Source organism: Pleurodeles waltl, chromosome 1_2 (genome assembly GCF_031143425.1).
Source record: "Pleurodeles waltl isolate 20211129_DDA chromosome 1_2, aPleWal1.hap1.20221129, whole genome shotgun sequence".
In the NCBI taxonomy this organism is placed as follows: Eukaryota; Metazoa; Chordata; class Amphibia; order Caudata; family Salamandridae; genus Pleurodeles; species Pleurodeles waltl.
The window spans coordinates 475566748-475587986 of NC_090437.1; the positions used below are offsets into that span (position 1 = coordinate 475566748).

A 21239-nucleotide genomic window follows, 5' to 3' on the forward strand; every position below is an offset into this window, starting at 1 on the left:
GCAGCCCCATGGCAGGAGAAAACTCTCCTAGACCTCCACACTAAACCTAAACATAAATACATGCAGGCCTGGGAGACAGGCCTAAAACACGAGATCCCTGAAGCTCCGTTGGGGGGAGGCAGAGGGAATATGGCACAGGGCCGATAAATCCTTGATAAGCTTTCAATATAAAGAAAAAGCACATAAACTCCTTGGGGCCTCCAGGGATGATAGCACATTTCCACTTGCAACGGCATGGAAACAGCCACTACACATTTCGTGGCGCAAAATTTGGAAAATGTGCACTATGGAGGAGCTTTCAGCTATAATATACGGTAAGTCTCACGACTTCAAGACAACCTGTCAGGCTTTTAAGACCTACATGAAATCCAACCGCACGGGAGGAGTTCAGCTGACTAGGGCTCCCGCATTGGTACTAACTGCTGGACTCCATACCATGTCACCTTCCCTGGTCTCTGCAGCGGACCTGCTTAACTGGAATCACACCACAAAATCAGCTCGCCCAGGTTGACATTGTGCAAATGGCTGGCGATGCTATGGATGATTCCTACATAAACCTCTACCTGCTACGACGAATAATGATGCTTTATTGTATCCTATTAAATGTAATGTATTCGCTCGCTTAGCGGTCATGTGCAGAACACAAACCCAATAAATATTACAGTTAAAAAAAGAACAACATTTCTGAATGCTCCTAGAACGAATTATTAAGTGTTCACAGTTGAAATTCAACAAGATTGTTTTTAATAAGGCAAATGAAGGAAGTGTCTGAAAGACATTATTGCTTGTAGGCACACACGAGTTGAAGATTATAAATGAAAAATCAGTTTACAGTCTACAGTTTAACTGAGAGTCAGTTGCCCTACAAACCACGTTACAGATTCAATATTAAAACAAATGAAACAAGAGGCAGGCCTCAGTCAAGCCTGTAACAGGGACATGTGATATATCTTCAATAGTAGAACTTTAGACTGAAACTGAACGTCTGTGCATATGGACTGAGCTATTTATTTACTAATTGTGAATGTCAGACTGATTATGTGATTCATTTACAACAACAATTATTTTAGTGAAGCTAATTATGTCTACACATTTATGTAGGATGATGCTTAACTACGTTGTAACATACAATAATATTATCTATCTTTTATTTCTATTAAACTTTGCATGTTGCACTATTTATGTGACATATTATATGTACGGTTTAGTTGCGTTTCAAGGCTGCTTACAAAAGTGCATATAGTTAGTAACTGTTGTGGGTCGAGTTAGTACGTTAGAGACTTATGAAGTTATACGATGCTTTTGTTTTACATGTACTTATGTGCGTATAAAAAACTGTATGCGCTTACCCTCAGTTTAGTGCTACACTTGCTGAAGGGTTCAGGTCGACTTATCCTTAAGTTAACTGAGAAAGTGAGATTCCCCCACTCCTGTTTTACACCCCAACACCAAGGTATAGGGAAACAAAGAAGGCCCTAGGTAGTTTGCAAAGTGTACTGCTCAATCAGTATTGATGCTTGCAGAGACCTAGTTGAATACACACGTTTATCTAGATTAGTGCAAAGACCTGTTGCACAAAATAGAGGCTTCACTGCTGCTTTGGCGGTATGGTTCAACAATATAGTAAACAAAATATTGTCTGACAGAAATATAGTAAATATATAATATAATATATAGTAAACAAAATATGTCTGACAGAAAGATTTTGTTCTAAACATTGTTTACAAAAAACAGTGTCCAATTGGAGTTAATGATAGAAAATATACCCGACGCCCACAATATTTAGGACACAGGCCCGTATTTATACTTTTTTTGCGCCGCATTTGCGTCGTTTTTTGACGCAAAAACGGCGCAAACTTGCAAAATGCTATTGTATTTTGTAGGTTTGCGCCGTTTTGCGTCAAAAAGCGGCGCAAATGCGGCGCTAAAAAAAAGTATAAATACGGGCCACAGTATCTCCATCAGATGATATTTTGATACATAACTTTGATAGAGCTTAGTGGGTGTAAAATTTGTGCACTCCATAGCTGAAAAAAACACAAAATATAGAACAGCAGAAAACTGATTTTAGCAAATAGTACTGGCAAAACATGGGTAGCACGGACGGATTGGCAAAGCAGGCAGTCGGGCATTGGCCAATGGGCCGGTGTGTTGGTGCCCTCTGGCGGCCGTGTTTTTTTTTCCTTCCCAGCCCACAAAGGGTACTGGACAGGGAGAGCAAAGCAGCCTTGCCGGGGAGCCGTGTGAAGTGGCTGTTCAGTGGGCTGGGGATTTGGGTGACTGAGTGTGAGGTTCTAGGTTCTGCCTCCTTGGGGCCAGGTGTTGCTCTTCTATCGAGCCATTCTCACCTCGGCCCCCTGGGGCCCAACACAGCCCAGGAACAATGTCTTCCCCTGACACCTCACCACAAGGCCCTTCACATTCCGGCCATGGTGGACGGGTGAGGGTGGATTTATGCTGGGGCCTCGCTGTGGGGGCCAGGTGATGTTGTGGCCTTAAGCCATCTTCACCTCAGCTCCACCACCCCGATAGATGGCCTAGCAGGTGTGTCACTTAATCCCCTCCCCTGCCAGGCCACTACCCTGAGGTAATGGAGGGCTGGGGACTACTTGAGTAACAGAAGAGGCCTCGCTGTTGTTCTGTTGCTCTGGCTGTAGGCCACTGTCACCTTGGCCTCAGTGTCCTTTCCAGGTTCGACATTCATGTCTCGAGTGTGCATATGTGGCCTGGAGGTCAGATTTGCAGAGAGAGGGAATCAGGTTCCAGTCCCGGCGCCTACTGAACATCCTGTGATTCTGGGCAAATCACTTTATCTCCCATGCTTTTAATTAAAAAATCTTATCATTTGTACTGTAATTGGTGGTCATGAATTGCTTTCAAATAGCCTTCCTGTGGGCTACATTCACACTATATAAACTGCCAAAAGGAAGAACAACAATAAAAAACTAACCAATTGTTCATGCTTTATAATTCTGCAAAGGGAACATGATAATTAAAGAGGGCACTTTATAAAAACACATCCATATTTTTCAACACAGCTTTACTCTCTTTGTTTATGAGTCATGGAATATTTAGGCGGCTTGGGAACACATTTAAAAGTGCTTTCCCTTATGTTTACTATTCAAAATACATAATAAAAAAATACCGGATTTGGTTGATTATGTTCATTTTGGGCCAGCCAGGGAATGAAAATACCAGCCAGCCATGCCAGTAACAAAGCATCTAATTCGTAAACCTAGACAGAGCAGGTGCTGTGGCCATTCCACCTCACCCGCCTGGCCAAAAGGTAATTAATGTCCACCACCAGAAGGATCAGATCCAGAAGTTACAGCAGGAGGTCAAAGTGAAGTCCTGCCCAGCCCTCAGGTGACCAGAAGACCTACTTCAACAGGCTGCTGTTTCAGACTACTTTATCTCTTTAGGCCCCAACCATTTCCTTCCCTTCCCATGAGGAAGGAATCCATGCTTAGGCTTTCAGGGGACCCTAACATTTTCTTTCCGTTCCCAGGACGAAGGTTCCATGCTTAGGCTTTCAGTGGCCAAGTCCAACTCTTGAATCTTAGGCAGAAGGCAGTCCCAACCCTCCCATACAGAACTACAGAGGGTTCAGCCAGCCTTTTCCTTTAAGTTACTCTTCTATCAATATGCAACACAGGGCCAAGCTCCAACTCAAGAGGGCCATCTAATCCCCTTAGCACCCCATTCTCCAAAGAGGTGACCAAAGCAGGCTTAGTAAAAATGTACTCAGAGCGACATCTAGTGCGCAACAATTGTGGCTCCACCACATCCAGAAAATCCTGCACTAGGCTCAGTAGGGTAGGTCTGCCCCAAAGCTTTACTGACGTACAAGGCAGTGTATTGCTAGCTGATCCCTTCCTATGAAGCAAAAAGAAACAGGTAGGAGCCATTTTATGGATTTTTTTACCAGTCCTTTGCAGAAAACGGAGTCATTTGTGTCCCAAACTTTAAGCTATATTTTAATGGTCTCATCCAAAATGCAAACAAAGGACTTATTTCTTCATTTAACAGGAATATTATTCAGTAACGTTTGGTTAGTTTTTGGATGTAGTTTCTAGGTCATTCTGACTAGGCTCTGTTTTAGGTCCTAGGCCGGAATGCCAAAATTTGTGTGTGTTGATTTCAGGATACGTTTAAGACTTTGTGTTAATGTGCTTTCTCAAAAGAGAACTGTTTGAGCCTCATTCTATGTTATGCCCTGCTCTAGGCCTAAGCAAAGTTTGCAAACTTGATACTTCTATCACTGTGCAGCAGGACTGCCTCTTCTAGCATGTTGAGGTTATATGTCCTTTTTGCTGATTTTCCATGTTTTTCATGGTTATTGCCATCCATAGAGGAGCTTTTGTGCAAGATAATTGCCTCAGGTCTGTTTAAGGGCTTAGGTCCAGCTATGAACAAACATGTGGCTCTATTCTGCTTGCAAGAGGAGGGCCATTTGGTATTGCACAACGTTTTCCAAATGGTTGTGTTTTGTAATCATGCATCTGGCCCACAGAACGTACTTCAGATTTGGTGCTACAGCATGTTACTTACACATGGAGGGGCATGTGAAGAATTGTGAGGGTTTGTAACATAGATGGAATACTTAAACCTGTATCACTAGTTGTCTGCAGGTCACTCGAACCATGATCTGAGAAAGAGGGTGTTTATTGCTTCTTCTGAATTCTGGGTGGCATTTGGTACATACTCTCTTTGGAAAAGTGAAGAAAGTGCACTTTGTAGGTTTGCATTTGTTTTTCTATGACCATAAGTATTACCTTTATCTCTTACACTCATTATTTACCTATCTCTTCCTCTTTCTATAGCAATGTATCTTTTCTTCTGGCTACCTCATCGGTCCTTCCTTACATTATATCTCTCCCCATCACACCTATCACTACCTCATTTCTAGTTCTACTTCACCTTCCTCATTATACTGGCTCTTTGCTTCTCTGTTCATCTTCTCTTTTCCCTCAGCGCTCCAGCTGCTACTACCCAGCAGCACCACGGATCACTATTTAGCCACAGTGGTGTACACAAAGAAAGAGGGGAAGAGGGACAAAGCAGGGAAGACAAATAAGGAGGAAAGTATTAGATTTAATCCAATGGAATGGTGAAAAGAACTCAGAACAGCACTTGGTTTTCACTGTTGCTTTGGTTTAATGGCATTAGTAAACATAACTAAAACTACACTTACAAACACAATGCCCATGTGGTTTACTGTGATATTATGTGCTAGCTCACTAACCATCAACCAAATCACCCTTACCTTACCACTAAAAATGCGAGGAATAGGCTGGTTACACACAGAATTCCACATAAAATGTTGTTGCAATTTAATATACTGAGTGTTATTATTATTAATGTATAGAATTCACCAAAGGAATGTTTTTGAAGCATCGTTACCGACAGTATTATGCTATGACATAGGCTTGAACATGGGTACTCACAAACATTTTTTTAGGACCCCCAAAGTTTGGTCTGTGATGTGATCGAAGGCTGCATTGATACCAGAAGGGTGGCAGTTAGGGGGGGCAGATGGTAAGGTGAGTGTAAGGGAAGCAAGGCATATACTTCTTGTGTCTGAACTGCACAATGTGAAGCCAAAAACTTTAGATTAGTCCCGGCTTCTCAACGTAACCAGATTGTGTGATTACAGGCAATAGTTTTATTTAACTTTCCCTCTTTTTTCTTTATTATCACATATGAGGACCACAAAATACATTACTTTAGGATGCATGCTGTACAAAAACATCTCCTTTGTTTGATTTAATAAACTATAATGTTATTCATGTATAATAGAAACCCAGGACAGCCAAAGAGTGCACATAAGAACTGACTTGCCTCTTAGTACACTACTGCAATTGTTGTCAGGGTGGGGGGGGGCGTGAGAATGAATGTTTCTGAATGGAGGTTTTAAAACTATCAATTCTAAAACAAACTTCTCAATGCACTGATATAATTTGATGCACTGAGGTGAAACGGTTCTGCATGTTAATGAAATACACTATTTTAATTTTTAAACTTTTGCTGCTAGATGTCTTTAAAAATGAAGTTGAGCAGTGCAGGATATCCTACTTACTTACTTTCTTTAACTTCAATTAACCGTTAAATACGTTCTTGCCTGGTTATTTAGCATCTTTTAATGTTAGTTCTTAGTCAAGTAAACATCATCCCAGTGCTGCTTTTGACCAGGGGACCACAAGTTAAGGTCAGGAGGGCCGAATGTGGCCCCTTGGCCGTACTTTCACTATCGCTGGGCTAGAATGTGCTTTCACTGAGTATCACTGGCCTAAAGCTCTTTCTTTGTGCAGTGTTCTTACTAAAAAATGTAAAGTTGTTAAAATGACAAATTATGTTTACCAAATAACCATGCCACACTAGAAGTCCGTGAATATGTATTCACTAGTAGTTTTCCTCTTTTCTGGTCGTTCTCACTAAGCCTGAATGAATGAGATAAACAACATGATGTTTTATTTGTCTAGGGAAAGAAATGGAACAGAAGAAAAGAAAAGGGGGTGCTAAAAAATGACAAGAGAAGAAGAGAAGACGTTATGAAGAAGTGAGAGAAGCAAGAACATTTCCAACATGATCACAATGTAGACCATTAGGCTGTATCACAATGCTTGTGCTACAGAAGTGGGACCTCTATCTTCAGGTACAAATATTTTTGCAATTACTTTGACAGAAGACTCTATTTGCAAGCAAATGAAAAAAAAAACATGATTCGGAAAGAACGGAGGATACACAGAGGAAGCAGGAGCCTTGACTGTTGATGTAACTAAAGGTGTCACTAGTGAGGACGAGTCCCAAATCACTACTTCTGCAACAAATGGAGCAAATGTAGAGGAAGCAACAGAATTCAGCACAAAGGCCACTCCAGCAGATAAAGCAACTACATCCACTGTGTCAGGAAGCTCTGCATGCATCTTATTGAATGTACCAGAAGCTGGGATCCAAGATATGATGTAGACACAAGGAACCAAGCACAGATAGTTGACTTTTTCTTTCAATGGCCAAGTCATGATCAGCTTTCTGAGTTCTTTCAGTGTCACCCGATCCAACCTTCCAAAGGTCAACAGTTTAATGGGTAGTTGGCATTTATAAGAAAAGACGGGAGTATGCGACACTGGTTAAGCTTTTCGGAAATCCAAAAAGCTTTCTTTTGCACAGTTTGCTTGGCATTTAGCAAATGTGAAGAAAGTGGTCTGTTTATTCGAAGGAAGAAAATGAAAAACTTTAGGCACTTGTACATGTGCATTACAAAGCATGAGGCATCCCAATTCCACAAAAGATGCATTGATTCGTATATGATGTCCATCTCTGGCGTTGGCATAACCACTATCCTCTCCTCTCTGCAAACAACAAATCGTGCAGAACAAGTCAGAAGAAGGAGAGGAATCTTGGAGTGTGTGTTGAAGTTATTAAAGTGATTGGTAAAAGAGGACTAAGCTATCGCAGGAAATCAGAGTCTCTTTTTGAGTTTGATAACAATTTGCTTGATCATAGGAACTTTCCTGAACTTAACCTTCTCCTGTCAAAATATGGCCAACCTCTTAAAAAACACATTCAGCCTCTCACTTCCAAAGCAAAACAGAAAGGTGGCCATGGTGTATCTGTGACCTTCATGTCAAAGACAACTGTTGGCTATGTAATAAATAGAAACAATTTCCGAACTGATAAAAAGGCACATTACTAAAGAAATACACAACCCAGGTATGTACTCAATCCAGATAAACTAAACACAAGATATAACTGTCACTGACACTGCAATTCAATAAAATGTTCTTGACATAGCTAACTGCATTGGAAATTCAACTGATGGTGCTTCCAACATGCAAGGCCAGTACAATGGACTCAGTATTTGGCTAAGCAAAGAATACTCAAGTCACACACATGTCTGGTGCTATGCACATGTGTTAAACCTTTTACTCATTGAAGTAACCCAAGCATCTACAGCCTCCACATCTCTCTTTGCACTGCTACACTCTTGTGCAGTCTTTCCTAGGCAGTCATATAAAAGAATGGATGTGTGCCGTGAGCTGGCAAAGGATGGTCAGACAGTCCAGACAGTTGTAGAGACAAAGTGGTGGGCCAAAGATTTTGCTCTCAAGAATGTTTTTGACAATGCTATGTGTATTGATTTGTTCTCAGTCCTTCATAATATTTCATCTGACAATGTTAGATGTGTCCCAAACATACAGTGCCAAGCCTCACAATTTGCTGAAAGGCTATGCAAATTTCAAACGGTCCTAAGAGCCCAATTGTATCTTCACATTTTTGCTTCAACCAGGCCACTGTCTAAGGCCCGTATTTATACTTTTTTTAGCGCCGCATTTGCGCCGCTTTTAGATGCAAAACGGCGCAAACCTACAAAATACAATGGCATTTTGCAAGTTTGCGCTGTTTTTGCGTCAGAAAACGACGCAAATGCGTCGCAAAAATAGTATAAATACGGGCCTAAGTATCTCCAAACAAGTGGAGTGGATATCCTGTAAGCACAGAGAATAGTGTCAGACACTATTAAAACTCCTTGCCACTGATTCTCGCAATTTTGAAACTGCGAACTCTGCTGCCATAAGATTTGCAGAGTGGGGCAATACAGGCTTAGAAGAAAGAAACTATGACTAAGAAGCAGAAATGGCCCTTTCTGAATGTAGCGTGCCCTTTAAAAAGATGCCTGGGATGGGCACAAAGGATGAGCCTATAACCTTAGCTAAAGATCAATTTAATATTGGGCGGTACAATACAGTAATGGACATGGTTATTCAAAGTCTGACTACTCGCTTAAAGTCACACTTAACTTTGGCAGCAGATATAGCATGCCTAGAGTCAAAGAACTTCAATCAGAGTCTCCTAGGCAATGTTCTTGTGATACTTTGCTCCTTGCTGCAAAACATAGATAGCACCATAACTGTGCAGTCTTTGCAGGTAGAACTTCAAGATTTTGCTGCTAAGTAGGTAAATTCAAAAAGGACACTACATGAAGAGTATGACAGAGAAGACCAGACATCACTGAAAGTAAAAGAATTTGACCAAGAACCTGAGACTGGACCTACAAAGTGAAATGCTTGCGGTGACTGTGCTGTCTCTTGTTATTTGAGCTTGAAAAAGTACCTTCTTTTCAGCAGTCCCTACCAACATTTGTATCTGGCATACAAATATGTCTTGACCTAATCCTTTACACAAGTAGCCTGTGAGAGAAGGTTTTCTAAACTGAAGTGCATCAAAATCCACCTAAGAAACCAAATTGTCCAGGAAAGGATTGAAGCCTTTATGCTCATGTCAGATGAATGGAATGTGCTTTTTCAGTTGAAAATGATATTATAGACTTAGTTGCAAAAACGTGCATTGCTGCAGGAACTCTTGAATGAGAAATACTCAGTCTCTCCACAATCCAAACTTAAAAGCAGAAACAGATTTGAACAAAACTGCTGGCTATGAAACAAACTTACAACTAGATTGTACAGATACATTTTGTCAGCATTCTTTACACCATAGACTACCTTTTCCTCCTTTGTGAATTCAAAAAAAGATTTACAAGAATAAGTGCTATGAGAAGCCACATTGATTTCACAGCTGCTCCTTTCACCAAGCATCACACAATGCTCTGAAGAAGATCCAGTGAAGTGTTGGGTTAGAAGTTGCAAATGTGTAGATAAAAGACTGTGTATACTACAAGAATCTGATTTTATGTATATTGCTGGGTTTTGCATAATTATGTTTCAATTATTTACTTTTTTCTGTTAGTACAGGTTATATTCTTTAGAGCCTCTGTAATGAATTTGAACAAGAGAAGTATCTTCATGAATGTTTAAAAAAATAATGAGATTCACTCTAGTCCTGTGCAGATAGCCTAGTAAGGATTTTAGGCAACAGGTACATACATTGCGGTAAATGATATCACATTATGCTGGCTTGAGCTAACTTTTTTTGTTTTTGTTTTGGGAGTATCCTTTGGTAGGTCCTAATCAAGTGTTATATTCTTTCTATGGGTTCTTTCTCTACTAGCCCACTCCTCTATCCCATGTGAATAAGGACCTGATAAAGATACCCAGACATCTCAAATGCACTCGAGCACTTCAGGGATAATACTGTGAAATACTCTGGAGAAAAGATGCATACTTTAAGAAAAAGATCAGGTGTTGTGACTGAGCTACATTATATGTTTTGGAGGTTTTGTAAGGGTACTTTCTGCAGGTGACATTTAGATATTATTTTTGTTATTTCTGTATTGTTGCAGTTCTGTTTTATGGAGTCCTACACAGTGAATCTGGACAAGGGCATTACTGATATGAATGCAAGAGCCTTTGGTGCTGAGACAATCTAGCCTTGCAAAGAGAGGCCGATGATAACCTTGGAAAAGCATTTGCACTGTAAAAGACTACACATGGGGATAGATCTACATTTCTTACTTTGGAATAGTATATTTTTGTTGTCCCTAATGGAATATTTATTATTAGTGTCCTTGCAGGTTCTGTTTTCCACAATGTCTCCTTTACTGACCAGGGAAAGAAAAGGATGCTCCGAAATTTCAAATCCACTCTAGCCCTATGGAAAATTATCCTGCAAATATGTACGGCAAAATCTGCATACTTTAAGGTAAAAGACCAATAATTACGAGCGGGCATAAATGTATATATGTCTGTAAATTTGTTACACTTATATTGTGTAACTGTCAGTTCTCTTTCTGTTTATATTACAGGTTCTCTTCTCTTCCAGTAAATCAGGAGAAGGGAATCATTTGCTGGAATTAGAAAGGGGTTGCAACCAACACAAACTATACTTGCAGGTAAAATGCTAGACTTTATTAGCTTTTTTCAATCTGCAAGATCTATTGTATGTACAGGTAAAACGTGAAATTACTCTCTTTATTTTTGTTTCAGGTTCTGTTCCCCAAGGTCCCTTAATTGTTAATTGGCTGGAGAAGAACCCATGAGAGTTTAAACCTGTTCCATCTGGGCCTTTGTAGGTTCTGATCCCAGATATCCAGACCTAACCCTTTCCCACTTGACTGTGTGTGAGATTTCTGATTTGCTTAATGATCAATGTTCAGCACAGAGTTGGTTGGGAATGGGTATCTTTCCACCTTATGCAAGATGTTTAGTCTTCAAGTAAGTATCAACAAAGGAATTACATTTTCAGCTCCAGTCATGGAGTTGGCTCCTCGCCAACCTCGGTCTCAAGCAACTGGTGAACACCCCCACCCACCTCGCCGGACACACGCTCGACCCCATCTTCTCCGCCAGCAACCACGTATCCTTCAGCCACTCCTCCGTAATACACTGGACCGACCACAGATGTGTCCACTTCACTTTCAGACGCAAGACTCTCCACCTCCGCATACAACCCATCCCACGCAGACATTGGAACAAAATCTCCACGGAACAGCTACTCTCAGCCACAACCAACCTACCATCTCCACCGACGCCAACAACGCAGCCCTCAGCCTCACACAATGGATCACCAACTGCGCCGACAACCTCGCCCCCCTCAGACGCCTCCCAAGACAGACTATCGCCAGGAAACCTCAATGGTTCACAGACACTCTCAAGGAATCCAAAAAAACCTGCTGTACCCTCGAGAAAGCCTGGCGCAAAGAACACACCGCAGAAAACATGTCCGCCCTCAAAAACGCCACCCGTGAACACCATCAGCTGATCCGCGCCACCAAAAGAACATCCTTCAAAGAGAGACTGGACAAGACCACTCACAACAGCAAAGAACTCTTCAACATCGTCAAAGAGCTCTCCAATCCTAACGCCAACTCCAACTCCATCACGCCCTCTCAAGATCTCTGCAACTCCCTCGCTACCTTCTTCCATCGAAAGATCACCGACCTAAATGACAGCTTCGGTCCTCAGACCCAGCCAACCACCACAGAACCCACAGCTCCAGCCATCACCCTCAATGCCTCAACACACATCAGCGCGGAAGAGACCAAAACCACCATGAACACCATCCACTCCGATGCCCCCTCGGGACCCTGCCCCCACTTCATCTTCAACAAAGCCGACGACATCATCGCCCCCCATCTCCAGACCATCATCAACAGCTCATTTGCATCTGCCACCTTCCCCGAGAGCTGGAAACACGCGGAAATCAACGCTCTCCTGAAGAAACCTATGGCGGACGCCAGCGACCTGAAGAACTTCCGCCCCATCTTGCTCCTCCCCTTCCCTGCCAAAGTCATTGAGAAGACCGTCAACAAGCAACTGACCAAATTCCTCGAAGACAACAACCTACTCGACCCCTCCCAGTCTGGATTCCGAGCCAACCACAGCACAGAAACCGCCCTCATCGCAGTCACCGATGACATCAGAACCCTGATGGACAATGGAGAAACAGCCGCCTTCATCCACCTCGACCTCTCGGCTGCCTTCGACACCGTCTGCCACCGAACCCTAATATCCCGTCTCCGCTCCACCGTTATCCAAGGACAGGCCCTGGACTGGATCACCTCTTTTCTCTCTAACCGCTCCCAAAGAGTCTACCTCCCGCCGTTCCGCTCGGACCCCACCGAGATCATCTGTGGCGTCCCACAAGGCTCCTCGCTCAGCCCGACTCTCTTCAATGTCTACATGAGCCCCCTCGCCGACATAGCTCGCAAACACAACATCAACATCATCTCCTACGCCGACGACACCCAGCTGATACTTTCCCTCACCAAGGACCCTACCATCGCCAAGACCAACCTGCAGGATGGAATGAAAGACGTCGCAGAATGGATGAAACTCAGCCGTCTGAAACTGAACTCAGACAAAACGGAAGTCCTCATCCTCGGAAACACCCCGTCCGCCTGGGACAACTCTTGGTGGCCCACGGCCCTAGGCACCGCACCAACCCCCTCAGACCACGCACGCAACCTCAGATTCATCCTGGACCCGCTTCTCCCCATGACCAAACAAGTCAACGCCATATCGTCCTCCTGCTTCCTCACTCTTCGCATGCTCCGAAAGATCTTCCGCTGGATCGTCACAAGCCGCCTGGACTACGGAAACACCCTATACGCAGGAACCACCGCTAAACTCCAGAAACGTCTTCAGCGAATACAAAACGCCTCCGCCTGCCTCGCCCGACATACCCCGCAACAGCCACAACTCCGCCCACCTGAGACACCTGCACTGGCTACCCGTCAACAAAAGGATCACCTTCAGACTCCTCACCCACGCACACAAAGCCCTCCACAACAAGGGACCCTAATACCTCAACCGTCGCCTCAGTTTCTACACGCCCACCCGTCAACTTCGTTCCGCCAACCTCGCACTCGCCACCGTCCCTCGCATCCGCCGCACAACAGCGGTTGGGAAATCCTTCTCCTACCTGGCAGCCAAGACATGGAACTCCCTCCCCGCCAACCTCAGGACCACCCAGGACCACCTCGCATTCCGGAGGCAGCTCAAAACCTGGCTCTTCGAGCAGCAGTAATCCCCTCCCCTAGCACTTTGAGACCCTCACGGGTGAGTAGCGCGCTTTATAAATATGATTGATTGATTGATTGATTGAATGTTACAGAAAATATTTTGGTCAAAATCTACATAAATTTGGGTTAAAGCCAGACATGTGAGGGCACTAGATTTTATTCATTTTGGGGACCTTTAGATTCTGCTTTCGAAAAGTGTTTTTTCACTCTCTCTTTATTACAGGTTTGATTCTCAAAAGCCCCACCAAGTGGATCATAGAAGAGCTAGCCCAGTAAAATGTTTGAGCCAAAGGTCATTATGTTCAGGAAACAAGTGCAAACTTTGTGAGGGAGCTAGATTTCAATTCTTTTGAGTGTTTTGCTAAATGTTTTTATGGCTGATTTGCAAAATGTATGTAATTAAATGTTCTATTCTCCAAGGCAGAGGTTCACAGCTGCTCTTTCTCTTATTTTTGTTATTACAGATGCTATTCATAAAGATTCCAGTCTAACCCTTTCCCCTTTACTTTGCACTAGATTTTTGATTTCTATGATGATCAGAGTCAAGGATATAGCTGTTTGGAAAGGTTATCTAACTACACTGTGCAGGGCGTTAAGACTGCAAGTAAGTATTCAGTTTTCAGAACTGCAGTGCTCCTCGCCTTCACCAATGTTACTGGCTATAACAGATATAAAATGCTTAATTTACTAAACACTTCTCTAAAAATGTAGGATAGCCAAATGTTGTTTCATGAAATGACACACCCCACAAATGCGAGACACTTTCTTGGCAATGCCCGAGCTAGATTATGATTCCAATCTGACCCTGATGGGTAGCCAAAGACTACATACATAGATCAAATATGAGAATCTGGTCCCAGCAAACTGCATAGGAACTGAAGGGGTAAATCCAAGTACAACACATGTGATTGCATTCAATACTATAAAAATGGTTACAGACCTAGAAGATGAAGTACAGGTTTCACAAAAGCAACTGGTTAGAAAACTGTAAGATGTAAGTGATTACTTACGGATTTAGAACAACAGTAGTTAATAACCACATTCTGTTGAATGGAATCAAATTTGCTGTCCTTCAACCAATATGCTAATTATGACTGGGCAAAATGTAAATGATGTTGGGGTAATTCAATTACGTTTGGGAATTTCGCATTACACTTATGGTGTACGTAAGCATTGTTTGCAGAAAAACATTTACAGCAAGTGCACAGGAGTAATGAAAATGGTCAGAACGAGAATGGCTGTTGCTAGCACCACTGTGAGGAAACAGCCCATTAGTTGTGTGGTCTGCCCAAATAATGGGTCCACATTTGTCCTCCACTGGGAACCAAACACCCCATTATAGCACTTGACGCGCTCAGGGTGGCAGAGAACAGCAGTCGAAGGCCTACGCAAGGGAGGTGGTGTAGGCTCACCATTCGTTGGCAACGCAATAATAACACTCAATAACTTACTGTCACGCCTGTGCTTTTTCTTTTGAAAAAGTAAAAGTGTATTTATTACACACACACACACACACACACTACTCAATACTATGCAGTAATTTGCAAACATACATAAGATTGAAGGAAATACCCTTTGATGGCATTGCATAGTCACCTCTAACCCCATAAAAAGGTCTAAACCAACAAACACATCACGTAAGTACATTGACTTGGTCAAAGGTTCAAGTTCAACAAATGACACGTTAAAACATCATCATTTTGGGAGAAAATGCAATACTCAAAAATAATCATGTGTCAATGCACTTATTACTGTTAATAAAGCATAAAACGTTTGATCAGTAATCACTGTCAAATTTATTCTTTCAGTAAAGCATTGTTAAATGATAATCACATATGTCTGTGTGCTTTCAATCTACTTTTAACCAGTGAAATGGAATTATCAAGACAGTCCTTAGAGGGCGTCACATTATGTTCATAAGCATGTTACTATATTCTTTGCCCCTAGAGGGCGTTGCACCACTCTTTTTAGACACCTTCAGGCCACAGTGACTGTGACCATAACCTTAGCTCATACTGCACTCCTAGCTGTAAAGGACTTGGTCCAGCCTGGGGAGAGCTTGAACCCTTGCAGAAAATCCTGGTGTGGTCCAGCTTTCCTAGACCTATCATACTTCGGGCATGTACATCTTAAAACTTTTGGGGGGAGGCTGTGCCACTCCAGCATTTCCCTCACACTCTTTTGGCATCATTTGTGGTGGTCTTGACATCCTGGGGCTACCATGAGGGGAAAATCGTGCAAAACTGAGAAGCCTGCAGGGCATTATGGAACGCTCCCTTCTGGGTATGTGCATACTTGATGAGCGGCTCTCCCGCTGCTTCAGGGAGAACCGTTTTGCCTTTTTTTTTTCTCTTTTGTGCCACACGGTCTTGCGCTAAGCTGCCTTTTCATTTGGGGTGCCCAGTCCCACTGGTGCACTGACAATGATGGGAAGCAGTCAAGAGAGCCCACCTCTGGCTACCCTTGTTGACTCGCCGTGTGCGCAGTACTCCTGTTTTGCTGCAGGAGCCGGCTGGTCTCTTCTGCCTGGACTGCAGGCAGAGTCATTTGTCGTGGTGGCCTCCTTTTCCCCTGAGACACAGGCACAGTGAGGGGAGCAGGCCTTCTGCTGATGTTATTTTGGGCCCCTTTGAGCACTTCTGGGCTTGTTTAACTCCTGAAGGCAAACTCTAGCCACCTGGAGCACTTTCCTTAGGCTTCCTGGCCTCTAAGATAGCAAACCTTGCAGGGAGCTTTTTCCACTGGTTCCCTGCACCAGCCTTTGCCCTTAGATTCCTTGGGCCTCTCTCCTCCTTGGCGCAGAAGTCCAATCTTTCCCCCAACTAGCCCATCGTGGGTGTAAGGAGACCAACTTCCCTGATACTGGGAAGACCCCCACTGGTCCTGTGGTGAATTGAAGTTAGAATCCTTAGCATTGATGGCATCAGGGGATCCTCCCACTTATCCATGACTGCTACCTCAAGTCCCGGTGTCCAGAAGAAAATCTTCAAAAGGAGCCCCGTCTTGTGTTGGCTCCAGAGGGCTGGGCTCCCTCTTTTGCTCAGTGGCCTTGGGTAGGCCCATCCCTGGTACAGTGTGACAGTAGATTGATTAATTTAGAGCACTGCACCCCACCCCTTTCCTCCTCAGGAGCTGATAATAGCTCCCTTTATATGTGGAGGCCTCTGTTCCTGCTTCTGGACAAAGATGTAATTAACTTGGCACAGTAGAGTGACAAAAGGCCTGGGCTCTGATCGTGAGCTGAGCAAGAGAATTATGACATTCCTGGATGACTTATAAGCTGTACAGATATTTTGTTTGGTACTTGCAGAAGTGATTTTCCCATACAGGTTACACCCCAATGCGATATGTGACTGGTCTCTGTAGGCCAAAGGGAAGCGAAGGTGCACTCTAAGGCAGCCACCTCATAGGTGCGTAATGGAGTGTCACTGCAGACAAGACAGTAAACCATACTGACCTTCCCTATGACTGTAGTCTGACATTAAAAGGCCTGCCTCAGGTTAATATTCATTCTTGCAGAGTCCTATCTGTGCTAAGATACCTGTGCACAGTTACTAGGCTATGCACAACAGAAGTCTCCCACGCACAGCCCTTCCACCAGTGCGCATGTTTATGTGTAACCAGCTAAGTACTCCTTTCCCTTGCTGTGTTGCAGCGACCTGGTCTTAAAAGGTTGAACGTGGAAATAAACACACGTAGTCACGTGCCACGAGTTTAGCGTGGGTGAGTCACAGGTTGTAAGGCTCACTCCCAGCATAAAGTCAAAAACCAGATGGTCAAAAAGCAACAAATCTGGGAGAATTTCATGGGCAGAATCCATTTCCTTACAACCACTTGTGGATTTGGTGCTTGTTTAGTACTGCGAAATGCATCCTTGCATCACATATTGCAGCAAAGACGCATTTCACATTAAAATCTAGCAATAAATTGCAGGTTTGCATTTCAAGTAATTAAGCGTACATTTACATAATTTTCCATAAATTTCATGTAACTACATACATTTTGCACAGCACTACATAATCGTATTCTTACTGTATTCTTACCAGTTTAGTGGTTTTTCAGCATTTGGGTCAGGAATATATGCAGGCTCATCATCAAGCCATCCTTCTGGTTTAACTGCATCAGGATCGCTTATAGTTTCAGGCTCATCTTCATTCCTTTAGTAAAATGTGATAATATTCAAAATTAATTTAATTCAGTTTATGCTTTTAAGTGGAGCAGTGGTCTAATTGCTGAACAATGTAGTGGATTTGACTAAAATGGGGTTATTTTGTTGTTAATATTCTGTATTTATTAAGCACATCATGCACCCAATATTGGTGGTAGGGTGGAAATATTGGCAGTGCTGAGCACTCCAACTACCAGTGCAAATCTTTTGTTCCCTTTTGTTTAAAAAGTGCCTGAAAGGATACTCTCTGACTGACTGACCCTACCCTTTGACTCAGAACCTACTCTTCTTACTTCAATGTGCATTCTAAAAACAACTCCGTTTAGAGCACAGTGTCCCCTTCACAAAATTAATACACAAGTCACCTGCCTTTATAAACCTCTCAACTGGAGTGAACATTGATGCTCACCTAACATTATTTTACAACCTTGCAAAACTTTACACTTTATTTTTCCATCTTTCCATCAGCCAATTACATTTTCTTAGGAGCATTACCTCTTCCTTTAGATCCACTTATCCTTTCTTCCCCGCTCACTTATGCTTGATCCAAAATTGTATATTGGCCTGTCTTTTTCAAATTCACTCCTTTCACTCTACATGCATGTAAAAGGGCCTCAACAAATTCTGCGACTTGCAGCTATTTAACTCTTCATGATCTGTGGACATCTTCCTTGGGTAAATCAAACTAGAACTGCCTGCTTGACTAGTGAAGTTCTTTAAGCCACATTTGCAATTCACTAGTTAAATTCACTAGTTCTAGATCAGGGGAGACAGTCAGCAGAGGAAGGCCTACACTTCTCCACTCACCACTCCACATTAATAGTCAAGCCCAGAATGGAGCCTGATGCAACCTAGCCCAGGTCACACTTCCTGGAGGCTGTCAAGCACAATCATGCGGGAACCTGAGGAAAGACAACATGGTCTCAACACAAGTGCCCTGAGCATCAACTGGGCGATTCTTTCTACAACACCTCAACATGTATCCCTACATTTAAAGCATAAGCAGTAGACAATGTGAGTGCATTAAAATGCCAAGATATGGGTCTTGTGCTGGCTATGCCACAAGATTCAAGCTACATCTCACTGACGAGGCCCACATAATCCTGAACTGGTTTGGGGTTGATTGTGTTCCTGTCTAGAGGGAAAATGGCCTGGCTAGGCTGTCCCTAATGGATGAGCCCAAGACTGATTTGCATCTGACTGGTCTCTATCTGGATGGATTAGTGGGCACAAAAAAGGACTGGAATGTATCCAAGATAGGTCAGCAGTGACAACATTAAATTAGGCATTCATTTCACCACAGTGGTTATTACGAGAAAAAAATCTGGTGAAAATTGTTTACCCTGTGGATCCTCCCTCTTTACATAAAAATACTTGAGAAAGTAGTATATCATCAAGCAGCTGTGTCTACGGACTTACTAGCATACAGCTCATTTTTTATACTTTTGGAGCTTATAGATCCACAAGGCTTTCATTTGGACTTGGCTCAGCTACAAGCATGTTTCAGAAATAGATGTTTTATTTAGGGACGCACCTGAAATACAGCTCTTTCAGGACAATATATGTTTTCTGATTCATAGGAAGAGCATAATGCTAGGTTTATTGAGCTGGTTATTGGCTGACAATTGTATTAATTGAGGAATTGTATTACATCAGATGCATTTAAGTCCAAATCTGATTTGATGAAAACAATTATGGAGGCAACAAGTCCAATAGATAAAGACACACTAGGATCCTTTATATGTTTCTACTGAGGATTAAGTGATATCTGTCTGTGGAGGATTTACAATGCTGTCACAAGAAAATGTTAAGGAAGAAGAAGTTTTTTTTGGAGAAACTGAAGATGATGTCTTTAAGGAAGTAAAAAATTTAATTTTGAATGCACTAGCATTGAAACCTTTTGTCACGTATGAGATGTACAGTCACTGTGGATGCCTGTGCAGTTAGGTTAGGTGCAGGTTGTATCTTGTGTCTGTCATTTGGTCAATTACTTGTTCTAATGAAATGTCTTGTGATGGTTCTATGTGTTATGTTATTGTGGTCCCCTGAGATTCTGTGTGTGTCATTTGGAATCGGGAGAAGCAATGCAGGATCTGGGCTAACACCTCCATGCTCATGGTGGGCCTCTAACATACATACTTGATTCCCTGACATGTGTGCTTGCTTTTTTTTTAATCAATTTTTTTATTTGAGGGTCTGCCTGCCTCCATTGGTCTGTGATTGCAGCTGATGATTGACTTTGTAGACTTTACAAATGTGCACTATTATGTAAGTCAGTGAATGGTATAGAGAAGACAGTGGTGTTTCTTTCTCACTCCTTGAAAAGGGCTGAGTTGAATTATACAACCACTGAGTGTGAAGCACTGGTTTGGGCTCGACCTGCCAATAAATTCAAGCCCTTTTAGGGGGGTAATCATTCTGAACTGTGCACAGATCATCTATAACATATATTATGGGTGAAAACAAAATGGGTAAGTCCACATCAAGACTGGTAAGTTAATTTCAATACTTCATGAATTTGATTATGAGATAAGAGTGTACAGGAGGATTCTGCATTCTGTACCTTTGTTTAATACTTTAAAGAGGGTTGCCACATTAAAGAAGTATATAAGGAGATTTGTGTAGTTTTTGCCAAGTTGCATCTGAACTTACATTTGCAAGAAAAGTGGTAATCACATAAAATAAAAGTTGGACCACAGTCTGAAACAAGTGTGAAGGTGATACACTGTGCACATAAAGGACCCCCTGGCATCAAGGTTATTAAGATGCTCATGAGAATTTGAAGGTAACCAGGTATGGATTATGCTGTGAATGCGTTTATGGATATATGCAAAGATTGATTGTAATCTGACATTAACTGTGCTGTGAATGATGCACATTTGTCTCCTGTTCTATGGGAAGATGGGCTTTCATTCAGAGACAGGGGCGCAGTAAATAAACTTAACTAAAGATGGTTGAGAGCTACAGTTGCATTTATTGGATATGAGGATTCAGGGAGGTGATCAGGGACAGAGCTGAGGCTGCTGAAATGAAGATTAGATCATATTTTGATAAGAAATAATGGGGGTAATTACAACCCTGGCGGCCAAAGACCGCCAGGGCTGTTTTCATGGAAGCACCGCCAACAGGCTGGCGGTGCTTCCCATGGTATTACGACAGCGGTGGAAGCGCCGCGGTCGCACCGCCGGGACCGGCGGTTTACCGCCACGTTGGTCCTGACGGTTTTAATCCGCTAGGGCAGCGCTGCTTGTAGCGCTGCCCAGGGGATTACGAGTCCCCCTACCGCCAGCCTTTTCCTGGCAGTTTGAACCGCCAGGAAAAGGCTGGCGGTACGGGGAGTCGCGGGGCCCCCTGACATGCAGGACCCTGCTATGCAGACAGTGAAAAGAGTGACGGGTGCAACTGCACCCGTCGCACGGCCGCAACACCATTTGGAGCCGGCTCCTGTGTTGCGGCCAAGATCCCCGCTGGGCCGGCCGGCAGAAACCAGGTTTCTGCCGGCCGGCCCAGCGGGGATCCCGAAGTGACCACGGCGGGAGTGTGGCTGCATTGGCGGCCGCCCGGCAGTCAGATCTTGGTGTAATGAGGGCCAATGTGTGCAATAAAGAAAGTGTTGCAAGCTGGCAAGTTCATTGTGGATAAGAGACCTAA

The 21239-nt window shown here is 43.1% G+C and overlaps 1 protein-coding gene across 1 annotated transcript in view; it reads right to left on the bottom strand.

Moving 5' to 3' along the window:
• Nucleotides 1-21239, bottom strand: part of CLGN (calmegin) — a 317529-nt gene that overhangs the window by 119324 nt on the left and 176966 nt on the right. Inside the window, exon 9 of the mRNA XM_069241043.1 lies at nt 17464-17577. Coding sequence (XP_069097144.1) covers nt 17464-17577 — 114 coding nt within the window. The remainder of the gene's footprint in view (nt 1-17463; nt 17578-21239) is intronic.